General features: G+C 45.4%; 1 protein-coding gene across 1 annotated transcript in view; it reads right to left on the reverse strand.

Moving 5' to 3' along the window:
- The window catches only part of Rbms3 (RNA binding motif single stranded interacting protein 3), a 1,348,289-nt gene extending 1,333,364 nt beyond the window's left edge, over positions 1–14,925 (reverse strand). The window contains exons 1-4 of the mRNA XM_036192497.1: positions 14,891–14,925; positions 10,145–10,280; positions 8,801–8,940; positions 6,152–6,378 (exon numbers count right to left, since the gene is read on the reverse strand). Of these exons, the coding sequence (XP_036048390.1) occupies positions 6,152–6,378; positions 8,801–8,843 (270 nt within the window). The 5' untranslated portion in view covers positions 8,844–8,940; positions 10,145–10,280; positions 14,891–14,925. The remainder of the gene's footprint in view (positions 1–6,151; positions 6,379–8,800; positions 8,941–10,144; positions 10,281–14,890) is intronic.
- Positions 14,926–26,732: the final 11,807 nt, after the last annotated feature.

Consider the following 26,732-nt stretch of genomic DNA (forward strand, 5'->3'; position numbering starts at 1 on the left):
TGTGTCTGTGAGGCCGTTTCCAGAGACAAATGATACATGGGATCTCCATCCTAGTCAGTGGATTCATGCCTTGACAGACTCATAATGTGATGGCGCTTTGGGGGGTAGTGAAGATGAGAGATGGGCCTTTGAAGAAAGTGGGTCACTGGGGTGTGTCCTGACCTCCCCCTCTTCTCTACTTGCTGGCTGCCATGGCTGAACTGCTCTGCCATGCCTTTGTCCGCCTTGGTGGACAGATAGCTCCATCAATGAGAGCCAAATGCGTCCCCCTGGCTTCTCTTGGGCATTGTGTCATATGACTCAAGGGCATGAATACACAGGCTAGGGTTATTTTCATGTCAGCCTTGCTGGGGCAGCCTCCATCACCATCTACTACTCAGCGCAACTGAATTTCACAAAACACAGTTATCATTTTTTCTTCTCATTTTATGATTACCTTACAGTAGAACACGTTTTTGCTCCAACTGAATATTTCTCTCTCCTGTGACCAAAGAACTGTAATAATTTTTAAAAATATTAAGCTATTAATTTGTAAGTCTAAAAATCTTCTTCTTCCCCAAGACATACACTTGTGGGGAAATCTGCCAGAAAGGTGAACCTGTGAAAGAATTCCATCCTGGCTGTCCCTGGTAACAGGATAGGGACAAGTGAGGAAAACCCTTCGCTAACTGATCTACTATAAAAATGCCTGAACACCCACAGCCATTTCAGTTTTGTGGCTGCAATAAACACTCCGACGTAAGCAATACAGAAAGGAGAAAGTCTGTGTGGTTTGGGACCATCAAGGCAGGAACTCAAAGCGGTTAGTCACACCACATCCACTTGCTCTCAACCAGTTTTGTTCTCACTTATATTGTTGAGGACCCACTGACTAGGGAATGGTGCCGCCCACAATGCCTGGCTCTTCTGGGATCAATTAGCAATCCAGAAAATCTGCCCCCACCCGAGACATAGCCACAATGCCTCCCTAATCTAGATAATTCCTCAGTAATGCTCTTCTACCAGGCAAGTCTGGGTTGTGTAAAGTTGACAGTTAAAACTAACACAAATCACACAGCCTAAAGGACAAAATCAAGTCACAGAGTACCACCTTGTTTTGACTATAGAATAATGTGTCTGCCTGTGTCCTCTGGTAGGGGAACTTAAATTCTCAGTTCATCTTCCCTTTTCAAAGCATGGACCCCAGTAATTATAATAATCAAACTATTATTCACAACACTGGCCATCATTACCTGGAAAGTTGTAAATCAAAAGTTTTTGTGGCTTATATTATCCAAGCCATACAATAATCACTGGAGTTGACACTATAATTAAATCTATTTTACAGCTGCAAAGACCAAGGTATGGGAGGTCAAGGCCTACTGTAAGTCAAAAGTAAGTGGAAGAGGAAGGGAAAGGCAGAACTAAGATCCAATTCAGGTCTTCTGACTTCAAGAACACTAATAAAAGCAATTTTCTACTTCTGGGCCAGAAATCAGAGTCCACCTGGCTAAACATTTAAAGCCTCTCATTTCTCGTGCCAGGAACATCACTCAGGAGTGGAGTTGCCTTGATTTACCAGCATTTCCTTTGATTTGCCACATGAGACATCACTGTCTCCTGCATACTGCCAAATGCTATCCTAATCATTAACCAAAGCAGAAGTGTTTTCAGGGGAAGAGCAAGATGGCAGCATTCCCCACCATCAACACCATGCTTGCTTTGCCAGGGTCTCAACATTCATGGGGTTCCCCACAACTGAGGTATTACGTCAAGGATCTCAAACTTCGCACTTAGCAAACTGTTCCAACCCACCAGAGATAGCAGGGGCAAAGAGGCAGTGTGAGGTTAGTTTTGACCATTAACTATCCTCTCTGGGCCTTCAGATGTAAAGAAAGCCTTTCCTTCTGAGGACAGGAGGGAACACACTGCTCTGCTATACAACTCACTCAGTCAGGGTTCAGTGACAAGCTCAGGTAACATTTTCTTCACTGTGCTGTACACAGCCCATATTTTATGCCTACTAATACCACATTTTAAAATCTTAAAAATAGAGGGGTCTGAGAGAAAATGTTTACATAACACTCTACTTTTAAAACTTTACCATAAATCTAAAATAATTTCAAATTGAAAGGCTTGAAAAAAAGTCCAAATGACAAATGGGATAGTGGATTCCTACACCAGCCCTGAAGGGTGTCCTCTTAGACTGTGCTGCTAATGGTATGTAGCTAGGGAAAAGGAGAGTCATTTTCATCAACTGAGTACGATTGGTAGCCATGGTTCTGAGCTCCTCTAGGCCAAGGTCACAAGAATGAACAACTTGTCCTGTTCACTAGGAGCAGAGCCAAACTGGAAGCTAATTCTCAGTTCTTCATACCTGGGCTATGCTGACACTCCTTTATAGGAGCACAGTGCGTGTGGAGGTGAAGGGAGGCACTGGGGATAGAGAATAAGGATGAGGATGCAGTAAATGAGATGGAGGGGAAATGTAAGAAATATCCCTGTTACCCATCTGGGATCAGGGGAAGAATTCACACATTTGTATAAGTAACTTGTTAACAAAGTAGGTTAAAACACTAGAGTGGTAGTTATACATTATACAAAAAAAAAAAAAAAAAAAATCAAAGTTTTTTCAAAGTTTCATAAACACCAATTGAAAAGTTATTTGGTACAAACCAAACATTTCCACAGAGTTTTAAAAATCAGAAAAAAGGTACCTCGTACCCTTGGGAAATTTGGTAGGAAAGTTTTGAGGTAAGGTGTTTTAAATCAAGAACAGCTTTCAAGAATTCGCAGGTCTCTTCCTTATAGACTATTTTTAATCTCCAACCTAAGACTAGAACAAAGGAGATCTACCGAGTTTAGAACCTCTTCAGACATGAGGAAGAAGGCCTCAGAGAAACAGGGGAGGAGCTATCACACCCCACCGGGTCACCAGAGGTGACCACACCTCAGGTCAGCACAGAGATAAGAGACTACCTTTGGTAAAGGCTTAATGTCGATACCAAGGAAGACTGGCGGTCGACTTAGGGTCTGCTCCAACTCATGGGCTCAGGTCCATGTGATCTGGAGCTGCTGTAATATTTCTTTCAAGAGTAGCTGCTGGAGAAGTGCCATGTAGCCCTCCTATAGGACAGAAAATACTAGATACATGATGGAACTCTGATATTTAAAAAAAAAAAAAAAAAAAAAGTCTCTTTTAGGCCAGCAAGATGGCTGAGTGAGAAAGGGCTGCTAGAACTGACAACCTGTGACAAATCCCCAGAAGCCACAGGGCAACAGGAAAAACCAACTCCTGAAAGCTGTTCTTACTCCACACACAATCTCTCTCTCTCTCTCTCTCTCTCTCTCTCTCTCTCTCTCTCTCTCTCTCTCTCTCTCCCCTCTCTCTTTCTTTCTCTCTGTCTCTGTCTGTCTCTGTCTGTCTGTCTCTCTCTCTGTCTCTGTCTCTGTCTCTGTCTCTGTCTCTCTCTCTCTCTCTCTCTCTCACACACACACACACACACACACACACACACACACACACACACTAGTATTCTACCCTCACCTCTTATTTCAGAGACTTTATGATGACATGTGATATATGATTATACATCCAACAATTCAAAAATGGGAAATTAGGAGTCAACCCCCATATTACTTTTTCAATAAGACAATGGAGGTAAATCATACAAAAATAAACCATGGCCCCAAGGCAGAATCAAAGCACAGTCACTGAGCTAAGTGTGATGGCACACACAAGTAATTTCAGCATTTGCTAGATGGAGGCAGGAGATCAGGAGTTCAAGGTCATCCTCTACTAGACAGTGAGTTCAAGGCCAGCTTGGGCTACATAAGATCCTATCTCAAAGGAAATCCAAAACAAGCAAATAGAAACTTTCATTACTCCTCCAACACTATTTTCACTTACATTTTTATTAATAGTGCCCTTGTACGGAGGAAGTAAAGGATTTTTCAAAATTCCAACTATTCTCAGTATATTCAATAGCATTGGCCAGCTTTTAGGTCCAGTGTGGTGTTTACCCATCTTACCCCAACAGCCTCATAAGCCTACAGTCCATGCCCATCTACGCTTTCTTCCATTTACCTTTAAGTAGAATAATTTAGTAAGACACCAAGGTCTTTCTACTCATAGCCAAGATTTGCTAAGGAAAAAAATTGTAATATTCATCAAAAGCAAAAGCAGTCATTAAGGTTTGAACATAACAGCCTTTCTCCACCTCTCAGAACGGCTAGCAAGGAGGGCAGCAGAGACGAGCGAAGGTTACCCCAGCTGATTTCTAGGTTCATGGAAGGAAGCCACATAATTTAAGACAAACACCTGGAGGTGTTGGGGAGGTAGTATTTTGTTTCCACCTCAAAAAAATTGCAGGCAGACATGCAGCAAATCACATCGCTAGGATACTCAATTATCTGAACACACTAATTAGCTAAATGTAATCAACCGGCTTTCACTCTCCTCCTTGCCTGGTGTGTATTTCTAGAGCATCGCTTTTCTCGTTCCTCATAGCAGGCAGAACATTTGACAGTCTACATGCTGCAGCCGAGGGAAACAAACACACACAGATTTTTTTTGCTGATGGCAGGAGTTTCTTCTCACGCTCAGGGCAAAGGAACCCACACTATGGAAACAGCAGCACCGGCTGGCTGTAGATTTTAATTACTCTCCACACCAATTTTGCAGAGAAGACTTAAAGTTCAATTAGGTAATATGATGCTCAGTTATGGTTGTTTTCATAAAACTGGGCACAGGCTTTCAAGTAGTAAATATGTAGCCGTGACAGGATTAAATATTCATGAAATCAAGAGTGACTGGAAGGCTGGGGATATCAGACTATTAAAATTCATATAGTTTTCACAACATAAATCCACTTGTACGACGCCCCATTCTGGTCTGTTTTGGAGTGTGTTCAGATTCCAACTCCTGCGTAGCTTACCACTTAAATAAGAATATTGATTTTTGAAGATCAACAACAACCCTGATTCTTACCTCAGGTTTCAAAACGCAGAAACAATTTTAAGCATTTGCAAATCCAAACTTGTTAAAGATCTGTCTGCAGACACAGAACAGCAGCACTCCGTGTGATCCCAACATGCTCTAGTATCTGTTTAATCTACTGGTGTCTTAGCAAAGGTCCAAGGAAAATCAAGGTATTCTCAAGGAGGAGCACTTCAGGAGACGTGGCTTGCTTCTATAGCGCAAGTGCCTATGTGCCTGTACACTTCCTTACATGAAACAACGTGGAAATAAAGTAGATTGACTCTTCTTGGGTTCCAATATTCTGATTTGCTGAACCAACCTTTCCCCAATATCAGCAGCAGCTTTCAAAATGCTTTAACAAACACATGTGCGAACTTGGTACCGATGGAACTCAACAACTAGCTTCCATCAAACTAAACTCCGAGCGTGGGTAGAGGTAGCAACTGCCCAGAGATGGCTGTAATAAGCACACTCTCTGAATATCACCAAGGCGTCATCTTCTGTGCCATTTCCCCTACTGTACAATTTTCTCAGCAGAGGAAAACACCAGCAGCAGAGAATGGCATCTGAGCCATCTTTTACTGGAATTCAATTACCTAAAGAACTCCACACAGTCAGGCGCAGGTCTTCCCTGGTCTACCATGACACAGCAGGGCTGCAAAGGACTTGCAGGGTTCATCTGCTGACAGGCACTGGGTCCCTGCCCTCCAGAAGAAGAGGATGCCCGCTGAGGAGGACCACCTCCAGCCTAGAGCTCCGTGAAGCAAAGCTGTCCAATCTGAAACAAGCCAAACTTTGCTCCCATCAGTAGCTGCATGCCACCTCCCCTGCAAGAGTCAAGGAAGCCACTCTTTAGGTACACTTCCTCTAGACCCACAGCCTCTAAAGCAGAAGTCTCCCGCGGGTTCAGTCCTGCCCTCAGTCTCGCATGGCTTGTGCCACGACTTTTTCCCTGCACACATCACTGAACACCGAAACCAGAGCAGACTTCTTTCTGCACACGCCTTCCAGTTGAGAAACTCACTACCGGCGTGGATTCCTTTAAATCCCACGCCTTCTCCAATCTGCCACCCCACCCCCCATACAAACGAGGTAAGGGGGTTGGGAGTGGAGGGGTTAAAGAGACAGCCACTACTAGTCCCCCTCCATCTGGTTCAAAAGATGTCACGGCGGCCACACCGTGGACCTTACCTTGCTCTCCCCCCTCTCGCCGTTGGGTCTCGCCTCTGGATCGTCGCTGTCCTCAGCGCCCGCACTCTCGCAGGGCACTTCATCTTGAGCCAGCTGCTGCTGGGGCTGCGGCTGGGGCTGGGGAGGCTGTGGCGGCGCCTGGCAGGCTCTGCCAGCCCCCTGGGAGCGGGGGATGGGCTCCGGGCTCGGAGAAACTCCCTCCACATCCATCTCCATCTTCCCATTCACTGGAGGGCAAGACAAAAGCGGAGCGGAGACTTGGCAGCGGCGCCCGGCGGCTCCTCAGCGGCCCGTGGCACGCATGGCTCGCCGAGGAGGGGCCGCCTCGCGCGCGCCCTCCCTCCTGCCACCCTTCGCCCGCACTCCCCGCGCCTCGGCTCCGGCGCTGCGGGGCGTCTGGGCCCGGGAGCCGGCGAGGAGCGGGTGGCCGCGTGTCCTTGGAGCGCTGGCCTTCAGGCGCCCCCCGGCAGTCCCGCTACACCGAGCGCATCCTGGCGGTGGCAGGGCGCCTCCCAGCCGCGCGCCCCAGCCAGCCCTGGGGACAGCCCAGGGGACTAGTTCTCCTTATCCTCGATCCCGGATCCGCGATCCTCGATCATCTGGCGTCTCCTGGGGGCTCCCTGGGTGTTTCACCGCCCTTCCAACCTTCTGAACAAAGTTACTGGAAGAACAAACCAGATGGGCCAGATTTGCCTTGGCGACACTGCCGGAGATAGGGAATGTCGGGGATAAGTGGGATCTCGCACTCCTAGCCGCTGACCAGGCACTGACCCTATCTGTCGCCTCCTTCCTAGTGCAGAGGAACCTAAGAGGAGCAAAGGGAGGGCCCGTGGCTGGAGAGACCACCCCAACCCCGGGTGACTACCACCTCCTGACCCTGGTTCTTCCTCCTCTAGCCACCAAGAGGGTCTGGAGGGCCAGTCCTTCTCTGAGTGCATGTGTGTGGCTCTCAGAGCCCAGCACCCAGGTCTGCCCTGATGCTGGTGGCTCTGTCCTCTACTAGAGAACTGGAGCACAGAAGCAACCAGTATCCAATTCCTAACAGGAACAGATTTAACCTAGTTTTGGGCATACCGGGGGTTAAACTGGGAAGGGGTGGGGCTCCATGGGATGGAGAGGATGTGTGGATCTGGACCAGTCCCACAGTGCTGAGTTTGGCACCAAGGTGTGGTGCCGCTGGAGGGTCAATGAAGGAGGAAGGGAAGTGGGGTGTAGCTGCCAGGCTTTTACTGCCTGTGGTGGGCGCCAGCTGGGCGCCTGCTCTCTCAAGTGGCCAGTTCTTTCAAGCAAGCTGGGCAAATTTTTAGGCAGTGAGGCTAGGGGCAAGCAGTGGAGTGCTCTGTAAATACAGAGTTGGCACGGATAGACCTGGAAAGGTTACATTGGGACTCCCTGTCAGTCACATTTACCAATTCTGTGCTACTCACATAGAAATTAAGAGGAGTTGCTGGGCTAGTACCAGTGTTTCTGAGCCTTGAAGTGCCAAAAACTCATAAGCTGTGCCAAGAGACTCAGCCTCTATTTCCAAGTGCTAAGAACTGGAGATGCATGCCTCCAGGCTCTATAAGCCAAAGCCGTATGACTGTGTAGATGCTCAGGTGGAAGGCTTACTGCTCTGGGCTTTCATTCCCAAGGGCCTGGCTCTGGGGCAGCTAGAATCATCCTTGGCATCTAGAGCTGGAACTCAACAAACCTTGAGTGTTGGGGTTGTGGGGAGCTGGAAGCATGTATAGCTACCATCACAGCTCAGGAGCAGATTTTAGACCCTCACCTTTAGGGACTGGGAGCCCCCTGGAACTCTCCTACCAAACAGCTACATCCCTGTCTTCAGATCTCCCATGCGTCTCTCCACTTCCGCCATCCACCATCCCCTCCTGTGCTTCTACCTCATCACTTTTCAAACTCATCACTCCCTTTTAACTGGTGAGGGGCTGCCACTGGCTGTGTCCTCTGGAAGTTACCAACTCAGCTCATTCCAATCACCATAAAGATCACAGGTGGGTAAGAAAGAGCCCTTGGCAGAAACCTTCTATTGGGTCTAATGTTGCAATATGGAGTGCAGTAGCAGAGGGTGGCTCTGAGCTCATTCCTACACCAGAAATGGGGTGTGGCAGGCCTGCAGCATATAAACATGGCACTGTAATCTGCACCAACCACAGCCAGCAAACCATACTAATCACAAACACTCTGTAGAGATGCCCAACCAGGTCCTCTCTCTTCTCTGAGTCAAAACAGCTGCCGGTGAGCAGGGTCACCTAGAGTTCACCCAGGCTTGTCTTGAACACTGTCCTCCTGCCCTCCTGTAGGTTGTTAGGAGTGTGTTTGGGCTAGAGGAAGGCCTCTGAACGGGGAAGTGGTGTCTTTTGTAGCACCCATGGTTAAAGTCAATGCCCTCCCCAGCTGCTGAAGTGTTCTTACAGAAACCAGACAGCACTAAAAGTAGCTAGTGTGAGGGCAGTCTGTCCAACCAGCTGCCAAGGAAGAAGCTGCTAGAAGGGCAGTTCGGGACTCACAGCCACCAGGAATAAGGGAAGAATCTGTCATCTGTCGCTCCAGGAATCCAGTGGCCTTGTCTGGACATACAAGGTTGCTTACAATAAAGACTTAACAAAAGTTCAATACCAAATAAACATTCCCAGTGGCATTTACCAGGTAACAGGGACCAAGGTTGGGTTGGGTCCATCTGATCCATCTCAAGGTGAACAAGTGACTTCTGCAGTTGCCACTTGGTCCTGGAAGTAGCTTAGGGTGTTTTGGGTCATTAGCACCTGTGCACATCCAGGAGGGACCTTGGAACAGCAACAAGGAGAAGTAAGTCACAAAGGAGCTGTTTAACATTAGTTGTTTAGTCTGGGTTTTAAGTTCTTAAATGTCCCCAAATGAATCCGGAGATAAGTGAACTGCCCACGTATTTTCTAGTGGCCTTTTCCTTCAACACCCAGTGTGGGATATATATGTGCCTGATGCAACTGGAAGCCATGCGGCCCACTGAGCTGCTCTGCAGTGCCCAGCAGAGCTTTTACACACCAATGCACATAGTCCTCGTGGATGAAGTCACACCAGGTACATCAGCAGAATTCATCCTTTTCTGCTGCCTCTTATTCTCCGGGGTTTGCCTGAGTATGAAAGAATTTCATGGCTGCTTTACTCAGTGTAGACAGGTCAGGTAAGGCAGCATGGACATGCTCTAAGAGAGCAGAGTTGGGATGAAGGCTTACCAGGTCTCTGTTGTTGGTTTTTATTTTCAATAATTCTAAAAGCTTTACTTTAAGTTTATTTTCCAAACCCAGAACTCATCAAATAACACAACAAGTTTACTTATCTGGATTACTAGACTTTTAAATGACCCTATGACCCTGAGTGTTGTCATGTATGAGCCAAGTTAGTATGACCAAGGCCTAAAAACTGGCTCTGTAAGTAAAGGCGCCTGCTGCCAAGCCTGATAACACAAATCTAGTCCCTAAAACATGAAGAAACAAAGAATTGTCCTCTGACTTCTTAACATTTGCTGTGGCATGCCTACCCCCACTTCCAAAATATTTATTACAAAATAATTCTTAAAAATTAAGTAAATACAGCCAGGCGGTGGTGCCGCACGCCTTTAATCCTAGCACTCGGGAGGCAGAGGCAGGCGGATCTCTGTGAGTTCAAGGCCGGCCTGGTCTCCAAAGTGAGTTCCAGGAAAGGCACAAAGCTACACAGAGAAACCCTGTCTCAAAAAAAACAAAAACAAAAACAAAACAACAACAACAAAAAACCCAAACAACTATAAAAATAAAAAAGTATGCTTTAAAAAAAATATTAAGTAAATACAACTCTGTGGCTTTGAGGATGATACTTCTCTCCAATATCCCCTCCAGTAGCCACTAATAAATCAAGAGTCCTTACAGAGTTTTTATTAAGGTAAATTAGATTATCTGTGTAATGTGCTTAGAAAATTACACAGCACGGCATTGTCTGTTAAGCTAGGGCAGGAAGATGGCAGAAATTGACCTTGAATGTGTCTGAAGACTCTGGTTCAGGAGCACGTACACAGGATTTTTCTAGAAGATAGCTGGCATCTTCAGAGAAGAGGGAGGAACTCACCAGTGTTGTATGCAAGGAACTTCAGAATTTGACAGGTTTTCTTCTGGAGTGCAGAAATAAAAATCACATGTCAATTCAGACAGGAGCTGGGAGAACTGTTAACTTAATATTCTTCCATGCTTGTTACTTCCAAAATGTGTTTGTGAACTTTTTTCAAGGCTCAGATGAAGACTAAATAAAATGGAAGATAAAATACTGCAACTGAATTTGTTCTAAATTTAGACATGTGCTTTTAAAGGTTCCTATTGTTCAATGCAAATATTATTTCCTTCTGCCCCTGTAATTACTTGGGGAACATGTATTTTTTTAGCATCTGTCATAAGTAAATATGGACTCGGAAAATATATTACATTTCAAAACTGTTGATTGCACCTAATTATGCATGTAAATTGCTACTTCAAGCCTGCAAACAGCTTGCAACATTTTGGAATTTCTGCCCTCCTAGTCTTCTGAGGTGTTTGTGTAGTATTTCGTGGTTGCCTGAAATGACGCTTCACATCCTCATTAACTGTCCATTAATGATGAGTCTGTGAAGAATTCTGACCTTTAGCTGTCTCTCTCAGAAGACTCAGGATTAGTGGATCTTCACTTTTAACAAAATTCACCTTCTTCCTATTTACACCTGGGCACTTGATGTTCTTTTGAGTCACTGAGACGACTGAATGTCCTTGGAGCATAGTTGGTCTAGCCTTTTGTTACTCAGATTTTCCTCCATGAACCTGGGGCATTCCACCCTCAGGTGTGTGAAGGGTCCACAGCCCTAGGCCTGCCACAGGCCAGTCACTCAGAATTCGCATCTAACAAAATCTCCAAGTGATCCACTGAATGTGGATTTAAGAAGGGCTGTCCAGCCTATGGGTTGTGTTGCTCTTCCTCTGCTTATCCTTGACACTTACAGTTGCCTTCCAAGACTACCCAGAAAACGCATGTACAGGCCCACACAGTGTGGGACAGTGAGATGGTCCCGGGCTCCGTGAGTAAACGTGCTTTCCTTGCAAACACAGTGACCCAAGTTTAACCTCAGGAACCCAGCCACGGAAGTGTGCCAACTGCCAAAAAGAGCTGTCTTGTGACCGCTTTATGCATATTATTGTACACACACACACACACACACACACACACACACACACACACACATACACACTAAAAATAAAGTAAAAGCTGGGCAGTGGTGGTTCACGCCTTTAATCCCAGCACTCAGGAGGCAGAGCCAGCAAATCTCTGTGAGTTCCTGGACTACAGAGTGACTTCCAGGAAATGCGCAAATCTACACAGAGAAAAACCAAAGGGAAAAAAAAGAAAAAAGAAAAAACACAGGGTAGCTCATCTTTTTCACAAGATGATCTCCTTCTCAGACTCTCCATTCCTCTCCATGGGCCTTCCCCTGCACACTGAAAGGCTTCATGAATTAAGAGCATAGGTATGTTTCATCATTCTGGTGATTGAATAAGAAGTGTGAGTTCTTCTAAAACCAAGACAGCAACCTAGAAGCATTTTATGCCGAATAATGAACCCTTCGCAGAAATGTGAAAAGTTTGGTCATTTTTGCCCTTCTTGAGACTGGCAACTCCAGTGTCTCCCTGCTGGGATCCCCAGTGTCTTGAGACACAGTGCAAGCAAACAAGGACAAGTTTGTGTCTTTGCAAAGAAACATGTAGTAAAACCTCGATAATTTGAAATAAGTTTGCACTAAATTACATACCCCACTATTTTTAGGCAGTAACAGAAATCATTAATGAATTTCTTTGAGGCATACATGTATATAATTCAACAAACTGATCTTCTTTCCAGTTGTAAGACAGTCTCTCTATGGCTCATCTGGAGTTTGCTGTGCAGTCATGTTGGCTTCAAACTTGCAATCCTCCTGCCTCAACCTCCCAAGTGCTAGGATTACAGGCATCACCAGGCCCAGCTTAAAATGAATTGATTTTTAAAATATTTTTACCTGTGTGTGTTGTATGCCTTGTGTGTGTGTGTGTGTGTGTGTGTGTGTGTGTGTGTGTGTGTGCAGGTACACAAACTCATGCATGCAAGTGTTTAGGTCAGAAGCTGATGAAGGTGTCTTCCTCTATAACTATTTTTTTTTAAAGCATCTATTAATGAACTTGGAGTTTGTCATCTTGGTTGCACTGGCTGGTCAGCAAGTCCCCACACTGGCCTGCCTCTGCCCTCTAACTCACCCCTCACTGGAATTACATGCTGTACCACTACACCTGGTTTTTATGTGGGTTCTGGGGATCCAAACTCAGGTCCTCATACTTGGACAGCAAACACTTTTTCCAGCCTATGAATTGCTGTTGGAAGGACTTCCTGGTACAGAGGTCTCATCTCTAATGTATACAAAAGTCACCTGGAGAATGCTATGATTCTACAGGGATAGAGCTCAGCCTGAGCATCTAACATCCAGGTGGTCCTGTGCTTGTAGTCTTTCCATCTGAAAGACTGTGTCTAGCAGGAGTTTTCAAACCTGTATCACATGGGGAACTTTCGGGTCCTAAAGACTGAATCCTCCAAAAATCAGTCTGGAGGTGGAATGGAAACAATGATAGGTTGGAGGCAGAGTTGTTTTGTTTTCAGACAGCGTTTTATGTAGCCCAGGCTAGCCTCGAACTCCCAAGTGCCTGGATTATAAGTATGCGATACCACACATGGCATATGGTGGTTTTAAAGCCTCACAGGTGGTAACCATGTGTGGTCACAGCTGAGAACCATGCCTTCAGGGAGCCCCCACAGTGGGGAGCAGTAGCAGCTGGGACCTTCTCAGCAATGCTAACCTCCCCATCCTGTCAGGAACTCAAGGGGACGGAGCCCTGCAGTCTACCTTGTTTCAGGGCATGGTTGTGATGCACCTTCAGGCTTCAGGGCCATTACTATGAACAAAGGTTCTCTACAGCTGTATGTTAGAGACATTAGGAAGGTGTCAAAAACACTATTTCTCCCATTAATTGGTGAAATAAAAATCTGAGGGCAAAAATGGAACCTGGTGATCTTAAAGTTCCCCCAGATGATTCCAGTTGTGCAGACAAGGCTGAGCAACATTTCTATAGACTGAATTTTTATGTATGCAAATTGTGTTTCCATGGAGCGGCCGTTTCTTCTGAGTTTCTTTCTTTTTTTTTAAATCCTTCCTTAATCTGCAGGAATGAAATGACTGGCAAGGTAAAGAGAGGACCAGGCCAATTGACACAGGTCAGATTGGGCCGCTCACAATCGTTGCTGACAAATCATTCCTTTTCCCACCGCCTTCCCTCCTTGGTGACATGACAGCAGCTTCCTGCTACAGTGAGACCTTGGTGTGACAAGGCTCAGTTGAGGTGGCACTGGCCTTTGGGGACACAGGATTCTTTCCCTGGGTTTCTTAGCCATCTCAGGAGGATGTCCCTGTGAATTAGGGGTTTAAAAGCACCTTGCTGTCCGAACTGTAGTTCACAAACCAGCAGCATCAACATCACCAAGGAATCAGTTCTGAGTACTGATTCCTGGGCCCCAGCCCAGTCCTTTGCAATCAGCACCTGTGCTTTAAGGATCCCTGGTTGCCAGGAGGAACACTCAGTCCTTCAGAAGCTGAGATACAGCAGGCACCTGTGAGATACAATGGGTCTTCATGCAACAATCTGACCCTACCTCCTCTGCCATCCTACTCTTCATTGATCCACCCCCATCCTCAGAACTCTCTAAGAGAACTCTTTAAATACATACATATATATATATATATAATCTTCAGATTCTGGCCTTGTCTCACAGGGTTCCTTTTCTCGCCCCTCCTCCCATGGACCCCATTTGTTCCCTTGGTCAATATCACTTGTGCTATTTAGTCTATACATACATAATTATGTATGACTGTATACAACCCAGGAACCAGGAATGATGGAAAACATACAAAATATGTCTTTCTGAGACTGGTATAATTCATTTAGTCTGATTGTCTTGGTTTCATTCATTTCCACAAAGGATATAATTTGGAGCTTGTTTATGGCTGACAACTTCTATTGTGTATATACACACTTTCTTCATCCATGTCTGATGCTGGACTCTAGGCTGCTCCCATAATTTAGCTATTGTGACTAGGGCTGCTGTAAACACTGGTATGTAGGTATCTCTGTAATGTGATGACTTGGGGTTCTTCAGAACCCTCTAGAACTTTCATGGATACTGCTCCAGTTGACAAGAAGAACCTATTGATGCTGCTCACTCCTTATAAGGTTAGCATCCAGTAGAACTTCCTTTGATGACACAAATGCTCTTTGTGTGTTTCAGTAGGGAGCCTCCCTCCCATATGTGGCTGTGAGCACATGAATTATGGCTAGTGTGACTGTGAAACTGAATTTTAATTTTATTTCTCTCTAATTGATTTAAATTTAAATAGCTTCATATGGTTAGTGGCTCCAATGTATTGAATAACACAATTCCAAAGTAACCACCTTCCTCTTGCTAAACCTTATTCAGAGTTCCCAAGTTGAACATTCGCCCATCCTACTCTGCTTTTGTATGTATTAATCCCTACTGAATTCACCAAGATGAAAAACATCTGCCTGGCCACCTCATTTACATAATAAGTAACATTATGCTTATTATTTTGAATGAGAAGAGTTTAACTTGAATTAAATGCCACCAAAAAGTTGTCAAAACCTCTTTCATAGTATTCATAATCACATAGCTTTAATTTTGCAGCCTTTTCAGATGTCGGCGACACCGACTGCTGTAGGAACAAGAGAGTGCAGATGATTCAGGGTGGCAGAGACATTTGGACAGCAGCCGCAGCATCCTGGTGCACAACAGCAAAGCTGTGTGTGTGAAGCATAGACTCCAGGATGCATCAATCCTAACGTGGAAGATGAGTCACAAAACAAAGGAGCGATTATCAGGCCAGAAAACACTAAATAAAAGTTCAAACAGATATGTACTCAACAATCAGCCTGAGCATGGGTATCTAATCTGTGGAACTGATAAAATGGGATACCATAATGTGGCAAGAGAGGAAAAGGAAGGTGGGTAAGGAAGCACAATTTCCAGACAGACATCAGCCCCTTCCATGCTTCTGCAGGGTGAGAGCAGCCCTGGGAACACTGTCTCCCATGCTAACACCTGTAAGTTACTGGTGGGCTGATAAACTTTAACTGATAAGCCCCAGGCAAGCAGAAGAACAAGCAAATCCTGGGTGGGAGTGGCTTAGCGGATAAAGTACTTTTTACATAAACAAGAAGACCTGAGTTCAGATGTCCAGGACCCTCTCAAAAGAAGCCAGGCACAGTGGCACCCTCATCAGTACTCCCAGGACCGCCAAAAGGATAGAGACTGGCAACTCCCTGGAAGCTCACTGGCCAGCCAGTCTAGACAGCCAGGGAGCTCCAGATTCAGTAAGTGGTCGGTCCTCTCTCAAAACAGCTAATATAAACCTATAGCCTCCACATACACATACTTGGACACATGAGCATGTGCATACAACACACACACACACACACACACACACACACACACACACACACACACTGACACACACACGATAGAATACACACTGCTTCTGAGCTGGAGCAGTCACAACTGGCCTTGTGAAAGAAAGCAGACACTAGAGAGATGGCTCATGTTGATCTGTGCATCCTCAGTAGAGATTTGGTACTGTGGAATTCACAGTGATTCCCACAAAGAAACATGTAGCTAAGGGCAACAGCCTCACTTCTGTAGGAAGGTCACTTCATAGCAACAGAACCCAATAAATAGGCCACAGTTGTTGTCCTCGGGACAGGCTGGGAGCTCAGACACCAATGAAACCATCATTTGCATGCAGGCTTCTTAAGGTCTACCCCACTTCTCTGTTCAACGTTGTAGGTTTCTTCATAATCCATATCAATCCACCTTAAAAAAAAAAAAAAGAGTCCAACTGAAGATAAAGAAGATGTGAAGGCCCCTCCAGGTGGCTCAAGAAGGCCCAGGCAGCCTGAATTCCAGCTCTGGGTTCTGCGGTAAAAGGAGAGAACACACTCCTGCCCTGCCGTTGTCCCCAGATCTCCACAGATGTGCCCACAGAAATTATTAATAAGAGTGGGGAAAGACAAAATTCCAGGGAGATGGCTCAGCTGCTAACGTGAACATACTGTATCACACTGTACATGAGAACCAGATCCACACAGTTCTCCTCTGACCTCCACAGACATACTGTGATATGCACGTCCTTCAATACACACCACACATGCACACACGATAATAAATTAATTTTTAAAATTAGACCTCCCCCAACCCCACTCCATCTCCAAGGACTCCAACTTTAATTTCTAGGTCCTCATGCAATTTTCCAGGTCATTTCCATCTGAAGAGCTGAGAGCAGTCACAGTCTGCCCAGGCAGTAAGCAGTCCAGTGAAGCTGCCTCAGTGGGCCCCATTTGACTTCCCGAACTTTCCACAGCTCATGGGTCTGCTGAGCTGGATCTGGACTTGGTGGAGCTTCATGACACTGACAGAGAGGACCATTCCCTGAACTCCCCTCTGATCATCTCTACTCCTGGAGCTCTGGTTTGGGCCTTCCAGCTTGGGACCCTGCTACTTATGAGCTACCTTTCTTTCCTTATTTTTTAATATAAAGATATATTCCATGAAAGAGTTTGGCAGGTCACACTTGCTAAAACACAATCTTCTTCCTCTAGTCTATACATGATTATTTAGAAAACTATCATTTTCTTTTGTTTTGGTTTTTGGGGTTTTTTTTATTTTGTTTTTGTTTTTGAGCTACTTTTCTATATATTGGTTTTATTTTCTAGACTCTTTGCTGTGCACCGGAGACTCAGAAATGAAGCAGATGGGAGAGTTCATCTTTAAAACAATAACAATGGGGCTGGAAGACAGCTCTGCAGTGGTATTGTGTCCCAAAATATTGTGCACTCTAATAAATTTATCTGGGGTCAGAAAACAGAACAGCCACAATATTAAACATAGAGGTTAGGCAGTGGTAGCACACGCCTTTAATCCTAGCATTCCAGAGGCAGAGATCTACCTGGTCTCCATGAGTTTAAGGCCACACTAGAAACAGCCAAGCATGGTGACTCATACCTTTAATCCCGGGAAGTAACACCAGAAAGCAGAAAGGTATTTAAGGCATGAGGATGAGGAACTAGAGCCTGGTTAAGCTTTTAGGCTTTTGAGCAACAGTTCAGCTGAGATTCATTCTGGATAAGGACTCAAAGGCTTCCAGTCTGAGGAAACAGGACCAGCTGAGGAATTGGCAAGATGAGGTAGCTGTGGCTTGTTCTGCTTCTCTGATCTTCCAGCATTCACCCCAATACCTGGCTCTGGGTTTGTTTTTATTAATAAGACCTTTTAAAATTCCTGCTACAAGGCTCGATACTAAAACTCCAGTGTAGTGGCACCTACGCTTGTAATCTTGGTGCTGGAGAAATAGAGACGGGGTTCTCTGGGACTTAGTTGCCAGTCAGCCTAGCCTACTTAGAAAGTTCCAAGACAGTGCAAAGACCTTGTCTTAGGGTTTGTATTGCTGTTATAAAACACCATGACCCAAAACAACTCAGGGAGAAAAGGGTTTATTTCACCTTACAATTCTCAGATCAGAGTCGATTGCTGAGGGAAGTCAAGGCAAGAATTCAAGCAGGGAATAAGCTAATGCAGAAGCCATGGAGGGGAGCTGCTTACTGGCTTACTACTCATGGCTTGCAAGACCTGCTTTCTTATGGCTTCCAGAACCACCAGCCTAGAGGTAGCACCACCCAGAGTGAACTGGGCCTTCCCACATCAATTATCGATCAAGAAAATGTACCACAGGCTTCCCCACAGGTCTGGTGGGGACATTCTCTCAATTGAAGTTCCCTATTCCCGAATGACTCTGGCTTGTGTCAAGTTGACACAAAACTAGCCAGAACAGACCCTGTCTCTAATGGAAGCAACAACACTGATGAAGTGTGGCTAGAGGGATATACGTAGACTAGGAAAGTGGAAGCAGGCTTCCTGAGAGGCTGCTTCTGTTCCCAGGAGACACTGTAAGGAGAACCAATGGGAAGACATGGTGGCAGGTGTCCAGACAGGACCAACAGAGCAAGAGGAGGAGCCAGGGACACTATAAATACCAGAAGCCTGCATCTTTTTAAGCGCTTCTAGACTTAAGTTTCTATCAACCTCAATATGTAAAGCTCTTAGTCTCCTTTTTGCAACTTGGTTCAATTATTTGTGCCTTCAGAACAAATTCAAGATTCCCCTGACATTCACCATCAATTTCCCCACCCTGCCCTTTTATATCTGAGGTTGTCCTGAGACTTCCATATTCAGAAGCACACATATACATATGTAGTGGGTAGCCATCCCAGCCTTGGCCTGGAAGTTCCAACCCCCTTTGAGGCTTCGGTAATGGTCACGCCCACAAGGTGGGGTTGAGGGAGGAAGCTGAAGACCTAGGATTGAGAGGAGAGGGTTCTCTTGGCTCTGGGACCCTGGACGCTGGAGGTAGACGGAGCAGAGTTCTCCAGAGAACACCGCCGGACTGTGCCATACCTTTGCCAGACCCTGCAACCTACCCCTTCATTTGAAAGTTACCCCACAAAATAAACCTCCCTTTTAACTACTTGGAGTGGCCTTAATAATTTCACCAATATCTGGCGCTCATATGCGGCAAATTCCAAAGGCCTGAGCAGTTTCTCTCTGCCTCAGCCTTCCTGTTCCCAGCATTCTCCTCTCCTCTTCCTTGTCCCGCCTACTATCCTTCCTGCCTGGCTACTGGCCAATCAGCACTTTATTTATTTTAACCAATCAGAGCAACACGTTTGACATACAGAACATCCCACAGAATTCATATGCACTTGCACACACAGATACACTCCCCCCAAGCCCCCACACACCCCCACACATCAACAATGGAGACTCGGAGTGTACCACAAATGACCATCAGAGAATCAGGAAAGCAAAGCCCTTACAATGCACTCTAGTGCCTCAGCAACCAGAGTACTTCTCCTTGATCCTGTAAGCAGCTCCAATAAAGCACCTATGGAGAGTTATTTCCTGTGGGCATAACAGGACATCATCATCTTGAAACAGAAGCAAGACCCTCATGAGATGGGACCCATTAACATTTCTTCATGTGCTGAGGGGCATTTTATAGTGCTTATGAGCTCACAGGGATCAGGAGGCCCCTGCACGCCAGATGTTATATAAGCAGTTAACAATTGCTATGGGCACATCAGATTCCACAGAGATATGAGTCAGCCAGACTACCCAAACATAAGATATTTCTTGTATTTGAGTTACCATAGACCTTTACAAGTGAAAACCAATAACTCACTGGTTACCAAAGCTGGACTTAAGTAGGGTCTGTTCTTTAGTCTATCAACATCCTCCTATCTGGAGAAAATACACAGCTCCTTATGTCACTCAGGAAAAAGCATGCAAGAGTGCCTTGTGATGAGGCACCCACATTGGACTGATCTGTTGACTGAGACATGATCTTTTGTTGTGGCACAAACTGGCCTGGCACTCTGCTGTCTTGCCAGGGGTGCTGGGAGTATAGGCATGCACCACTCTGCACAACTCCCATTCAAGTTGTGTTAAGTTTTGGTGTTCGGGTTTTGGTGTTTTGGTTTGGCTTGTATATTTTTTTGAGATAGGTTCTCCCTGTACAGATTTGGCTCTTGACTGGTCTGAGAATTATTGTTAGTTCCAGATTGGTCTCATACTGATGATCATCACTTCCTCTATCTCCCCTAAGTGCTGGGGTTACAGGTGTGCCCCACTACACCTGTCTCTTCTTAAACTGTGGGATAAAAATAAAATATGCAGGACTAAAACGTTCCTTCTATTACTCATAAGGTCTGGGTGAGAGGGCATTGTTTCTGTCTGTAGGTAAATGCTCTTCCTATTTCTGAATGCCAGGGCCAACTACACAAGTCTTCTTGGTCACAGCAGTGAGGGCATGTACCCTAAAGGCAGCTAGCTTCTAAGGTAAGAGAAAGGGCTGGCAAACCCAGCGCCTTCGTTCAGTGTTCACTAAGCAGCTGAGACACATCTTCAGCAGCAGAGGGAGTGGAAAGCTGAGGGAGCTCAGGAATTATGCTAAACTTTCTACACCTATAAACAAACAAACAAACAAACCACATCAGAAATAAGAAGGGCTACTTCCCCTGAGAGAATTCTATATCAATTTTAGTCCGATATCTTATATCCCAGATCCCAGTTTCTTGCCTACCTAGTGTGTCCTGTGGCAAGGAATTCTGGGAGGCTGTCTTAGTTGGGGTTCCTATTGCTGTGAGAAAACACTGTGACCAAAAGCAGCTTGAGGAGGAAAGGATTGATTTCACCTCACAACTTTTAGGTCACAGTCATCACTGAGGGAAGTCAGGGCAGTAACTCATGGCAGGAAACTGGAGGCCAGAAATGAAACAGAAGGAACATTGCTCACCCATACACCCCAGGACCACCTGCCCAGGACATTACCACCCACAGTAGGCTGGGCCCTTCTACATCAATCATCAATCAAGGCTTGTCTACATGGAATCCAAGAGGGGACATTTTCTCAGTTGAGGTTCCCTCCTTACAGATGACTCCAGCTTGTGTCACGTTGACTAAAAAGCTAACAACACCAGGGTTAACATGAATTGCTTCTTCCCCTGCCTCTCTATCTACTCTTTGGTCCTGTGGGACTGCTAATTCACCATCACTCTCTCTCTCTCTCCAACACACTCCCCTCAATGGCAGAACTAACTTCCTGGATCCTACATCCCTCTACACATTGGCAAAGAGCTCAAGCTCCTGACCTAGCTCTCAGCTCTCCACTCCACTGAGCTGAGCTTGCAGAGGGGGGAGGTGCTTTGCTGAGTACCTTTTATATTACAAGTACCAAATAAACATACATTTTCATAATATGGCCTTTTAAACCAGAAATTATCTTTCATGTGCTCATATAAGCATATTTTAGCAGACCTACCTAATGCAGTATCTTGTGCATTGTGGGAACTAAATAAATGTTTGAGAATGAATATTAAAAACCTTTTATGTGAAAGCAGAAAAATGACTTTGCACCTCATATTGGGAAATTTCATCTTTGAAGAAAGTAAAACAATAAGAGGCTATTTTGGGGGCTCAAATAGTGAGCTCATTTAGTGAGATGACTCAATAGGTAAAGGTCTGACAACCCAGGTCCCATCCCAGGAACCCACAGGGTGGAAGGAGAAAACCAGTTCCCGCAAGTGGTCTTCTGAATGCTATGGCTCCTGAACACACAGGCGCCATACACACAATAAATAAAAAAGAAAGAAAAAAGGAAGGGAGGGAGGGAGGAGGGAGAGAGATGGGAGGGAGGAGCAGGTTATTTAGAAACCAGGCAGGCACTAATATGTGCTGATCATGGGATTACATACCCCTGCCTGTTTCACCATGCTATTACAGAAAAGTTAGTAACCTTTCACAAGTACCTTTCCTAAGTCTCCATTCCTTTGTTTATTAAATGAGGAGTTTCTAATTCCTCCCAACTCAAAGTGTCTCAGAGAACAACCACACAGGATATCCAACCTAAGCACACACCATAAACATCAAATAGGAATGGAAAAACCTTTGTCATTTTTAGAAACACCCTCATTAAAATAGTTCACTACATTTATTTATTTTGTGTGTGTTCCTGTAAGTGTGTAGGTGCCCACATGCCACTGCACACATGTAGAGGGTGGGGGTAACTTTGGGAGTGGGTTCTCTCCTCCCATCATGTGGGCTGCAGGGATGAAACTCAGGACATCAGACTTGGAGGCAGGTGCCTTTACCCACTGAGCCCTCTCCTGGCCACCTACTGGCTAGTGACTGCTATTTCCAGCTGTGACCAGTTGTCTGCTTCTCAGGGAGCTCTTCCTCTGTGTGCTTTGCTTTCCAGTTTGGAACCAGAGTATAATAAAACACAACTACAGCAAAGAACTTGATGAGAAGTTTTGGAAAGTTGGGAATATGAGTACGAAATATAAGCCAAACCATCACAGAGGCAGTAATGACTGTAAGAAGTGAGCACATAGGGCCTGGGGATTTAGCTCAGTGGTAGAGCGCTTGCCTGGCAAGCACAAGGCCCTGGGTTAGATCCTCAGCTCAAAAAAGAAAAAGAAAAAAAAAAGAAGAAGTGAGCATGCGTGGGAAGCCAGAAGAGCATGGGTGAGGAGTTACACGGTCCACCAGCATCTGTGTCTAGAGAAAAGAGAGGGGCCTCTAGGTGGGAGACTGAAATTTCAGTGAGTGAGAACATACCTTTTTATGTTCATGGTGTGCTCAGGCTCCTGAAGGGCCTTGTACATGCTTGGAGATAAAGGTCTGAGTAAATACCAGCCATGTGATGATTCTTACCACCCACCCCATCTTTCTCCCCACTGCACGGCTTGCAGGCATCTTCAGTTCACTGTGTACTGTGCATCTAGTCCCACATCCATGACAGAGACCAGTGCCTTCCTGGTCCTTTGATCACATTGTTTCACTCAGCTACTTGGCTCCCTCCAATTTCCCCCTTTAACTATTTTCCCTCACTAACTGTTTAAAAATGGTTGAGTAGGTCTCCATACAGATCCTTCCTCTCAGGAACTCACCAAAGGATAGTTGCCTCATCTTGCAGAAGTCATTTTCACTATCAATCCCCAGGAAGACTGAGCACAGCTTTGAGTATATTACAGGTGCCATCTCTTGTTATGCCAACAGCCCTCTGCAGTGGATTTCAACAGCTCTATAGGCACACTCCTGGTAGGAGCAGGGCCAAGAACTTGATGGGCCTCTCTTATGCAAATCGCATCTACCTATTTGTAGATTGGTGATTGCAGCCATGTAACCAATTACTCCAGAACACAATACCCTAAACAATTGCATTGCCCACACATTAGTCAGAGTCTGGGAAGATGACACACCTCCACTCCACATAGCAGCAGCTGGAGCATCTCAAGGCCCGTGGTGAAGAAGACTGTATCATGTGGACAAACTGGCACAGGCCATTGTCTGGGAGCTAAGAAGCTGGGAGATGGGGGACTATGGAGGCCCACAAAGGTTCCTAGTGAGATCTGAGCTTGCTTTCCCCAGCAGGGCTGCGTTAGAGGATTGCTTGACCATGTGCCCGGTTACCAGGTGGTTGGAAGGGTCTGCACTTGGCTGTGCTAGGGGGAGGTCTTTGCTTCACCCTGTAGCATTCCTTTAAAAAGCCCTTTAGCAGAGACAGAGGGGCCAGTGGATTAGGATCTGCACCCTCCTGAGGCTAGTCTGTGTTTCTGTCTTTTTCTCTACTCTCTATACTTCTATCTAAACCTCTTATCCCTCTCTCCTCAAGAGGGGGGGGGGGGAAGCAGGAGCCAGTCTCCCACAGAGGGTGGGGCTGCGGTCTCAGTTTCTTTTCCACACAAGTTCACTAAAGCCATTTGAGTTTCCTCATAGCATGGTGGCTGGGTTCCAAGAACCTACTAGAACAAGGCAGAAGTGTAAGATATTTTTATAACTTAGTACAGGATATCATTTCTACTCATCTTTGTGGGTCCAGTCAAGCACAGAGACCCACCTAGGTTCCAGGACAGGGGACATAGATGCCACTATTTGAGAAAGAACTAGAAGCAGAGCAGAAGACTATGTGGTGTAGGAGGAAACACTAGCAGCCATTTACAGACCAGCAAGTTACCATATCATGATTCCTCTATAAACCACATCTATAATGGTAACTTTAAAATCTTTTGTGTGTGCTTGTGTTATGCACAAGTGTGTGCAGGTGTACATTCTTGTGTGTGTGTGTATGTGCATGCTTTCATATGCAGATGTACATATTGTATATGCAGGTGTGCATACCAGTGTGTGCATGCCTATGTGCATACTGGTTTACACAGGTGTACATGCCTATACGTGCAGGCATGCATACCTGTGTGCATATGCTTACGTGGAAATACTTGTGTGTACAGATGTGCATACTGGTGCATGCAGGTAGCATACCTGTGTGTACAGGCCTATGTGCATGTGTAGAGGACAGAAGTTGATACTAGAATGTTTTCCTCCCAGCCTCCACCTTAATGTTTGAGATAGTGTCTCTCACTGAACCTAGAGCTTGCCAATTTGGCTTGGAACAGATGGCCAGTGGACCCCTGGGAATCACTGTATCCCAATACAGGAACTACGGATGCCTATGATAACAGCTAGTTTTTATGTAGCTGCTGGGAATACAAACACCTATTTTCATGTTTGCACAAAAGCTCTTCACTTACTGAGCCATCTCCCCACCTCAACTTGCAAATATTTAACTCTAATCTTTGAATCTTTTCTGAGGCAATTTCCATACTTCTAATTATCTGTTAAAGATTTTGAAAGGAAAAAAAAGGTGCAGAAGGCTTTTTATAAAGCCAGGCCTCGCCCTTCTGTGCTCTTTATGCTGTCAGCGTCCTCTCTGGTCACCAAAGCTGGACAGCTCGGGTAGGCGGGCTCTGGCTCTTCTCACCTTCCCCCCACACCCCAACAAATGTTGAGACCCAGGAATGCAGTTTCATTAAATGATGTCTCGTCTATTTACTCATCCTTTTAGTGATGGAGACCCAACTGTCCACACAACTGTCCCAGCATTCAGTCCCCAGAACCCATACAGAAAGGCCAGGCACAATGGCTCATGCCTGTGCCCCCAGAACTGGGGAGTTAGAGACAGGAGGGGCTCACTGACCAGGCAGCCCAGCTGAATTGGTGAGGCCAGGTCAGAGAGACACTGACTCAGTCATTATACAGTGGAGACACTGAGGCAGGTACTCATCAGTATCTGCCCCTCGACACATGTGCACAAACATGAACTTGTACACAGTTACTACAAACAGGTTCCAAACACACTAAGGGGACTGAGGGGCCAAAGAAGGAAGATGACGGTAGGTTTGGGACAAGGGAGGAGAGGGAGACCAACCCATAGAAGAACAAAGTGAGTTCTGGCCTACTCTAAAGGAGGAGCAGGACTTGCTTTTAACAAAGCACAAGCCAAATAAAACTAAATGCTGTGCCATTTTTTCCAGATGACCATCAGTTGGCCTACCAAGAGGCATTTTCTACGCATTGACTGATACCCAAAGCGAAACCTCTATTTGAGTGTTTTTCACTATATGTTCTTGTTGGTTCGACCAACAGAAGTAAATTAAATTGATAGCAATCAGTATTGCTGAGCATTATAGTGACTGAGGGGCTGTGGAGAGGCTGTTTACATTCTCTTTTCGAAATACACATTATGTGTATGGATTCAGTGTGCAGCACAGTGTTCAGGAATCTGAGGAAGCCTTGGAAATGAGAGAGGAAACAACTGCTCACAGCCTGCTGTGCTGGTCTGTTGTCAGCTTGGTCTCAGATGCACACCCTGCTGTTAGTCAGGTTTCAGCCTCTGCTCTCTGTCACAGGAAACTGCAGTTCTGGTCACTCTTGCTATCCCCCTGTAGTGCCTTCAGTCCATGGGAGGCAGTAGTGGGTGACCACAGGGCATTCTCCCTATGGCTGCCTTCCTGTGCCTGCCCTGGCTCATATCGCCTATGGCTGCATCTCCTATCAAATAGGCTACAGGGGTCCCTGGACACAACCCTCCCTCACTAAGCTTCTCCATTCTGGAACTTACTGTCTGTGAACTTCATGCTGTGTGGTCTCTCCATCCTGCTGGCCATCTCCTTCATGACCAGTACCTGTCACAGTCCCTTCCATTTGAAGGGAAAGAGTGCTGTGTGATTGCCTGACTGGAACTTGACTAATATACACCTAATGTTTTAAAGCATGCTAAAACTGACAGGAAACAAGAGGTATCATTTTCATCTTTTTAGGTGTACAGATCAGTAGCATTCAGTGAATTCAGTGTTAGGTTACCATTACCACTATCCACCCTGAAACTCTCTTGCAAAAAACCAGCCTCTGTACCCATTAGCAGCTCCCTGGTGCCATCATCTCAGCCCAATAAGGGCCACTCAACTTGTTTCTCAGTGACCTTGCCTTCTTTAGATATCTTATATAAGTGGGATCACACAGTACTTACCCTTTGTAAGCTGGTTTCACTTAAAATAATGTCCCCCAGGGGTCTTCCATATATACATATTTTGTTATAGCATGTATCAGAATTTATAATATATTACATAATATATGCTATTTGTATAGATAGGTTAAAGTATGTATTAGAATTTTATAATATATTATATAATATATGCTATTCAAATAGATATGTTTAATATGATACACATACTTATACACCACAAGCTTTTAATATAATAGTCACATATATTTGTATACACACACATACCCTACACCTGGTCTTTCAAAGGACACCTGGGCTCTTCCCACATCTGAGCTATAACGATGAATGTTGCTATACATGTTGGTGTACAAATGTCTTTTTGAGTTCTTACTTGGAATTCATTTTTGTGTATAACCTGAAGTGAAAATACTGGATGACATGAAGACCTGACATTCCATTTTCCAAGTGGCTACACTACTTTGCATTCCCAACAAGTGTTTGAAAGAGCTCCAATCTCTCCACATTTTGGTCAACACTTATTTCCTGTCTTTTTGCTGC

This window comes from Onychomys torridus, chromosome 7, assembly GCF_903995425.1.
Source record: "Onychomys torridus chromosome 7, mOncTor1.1, whole genome shotgun sequence".
In the NCBI taxonomy this organism is placed as follows: Eukaryota; Metazoa; Chordata; class Mammalia; order Rodentia; family Cricetidae; genus Onychomys; species Onychomys torridus.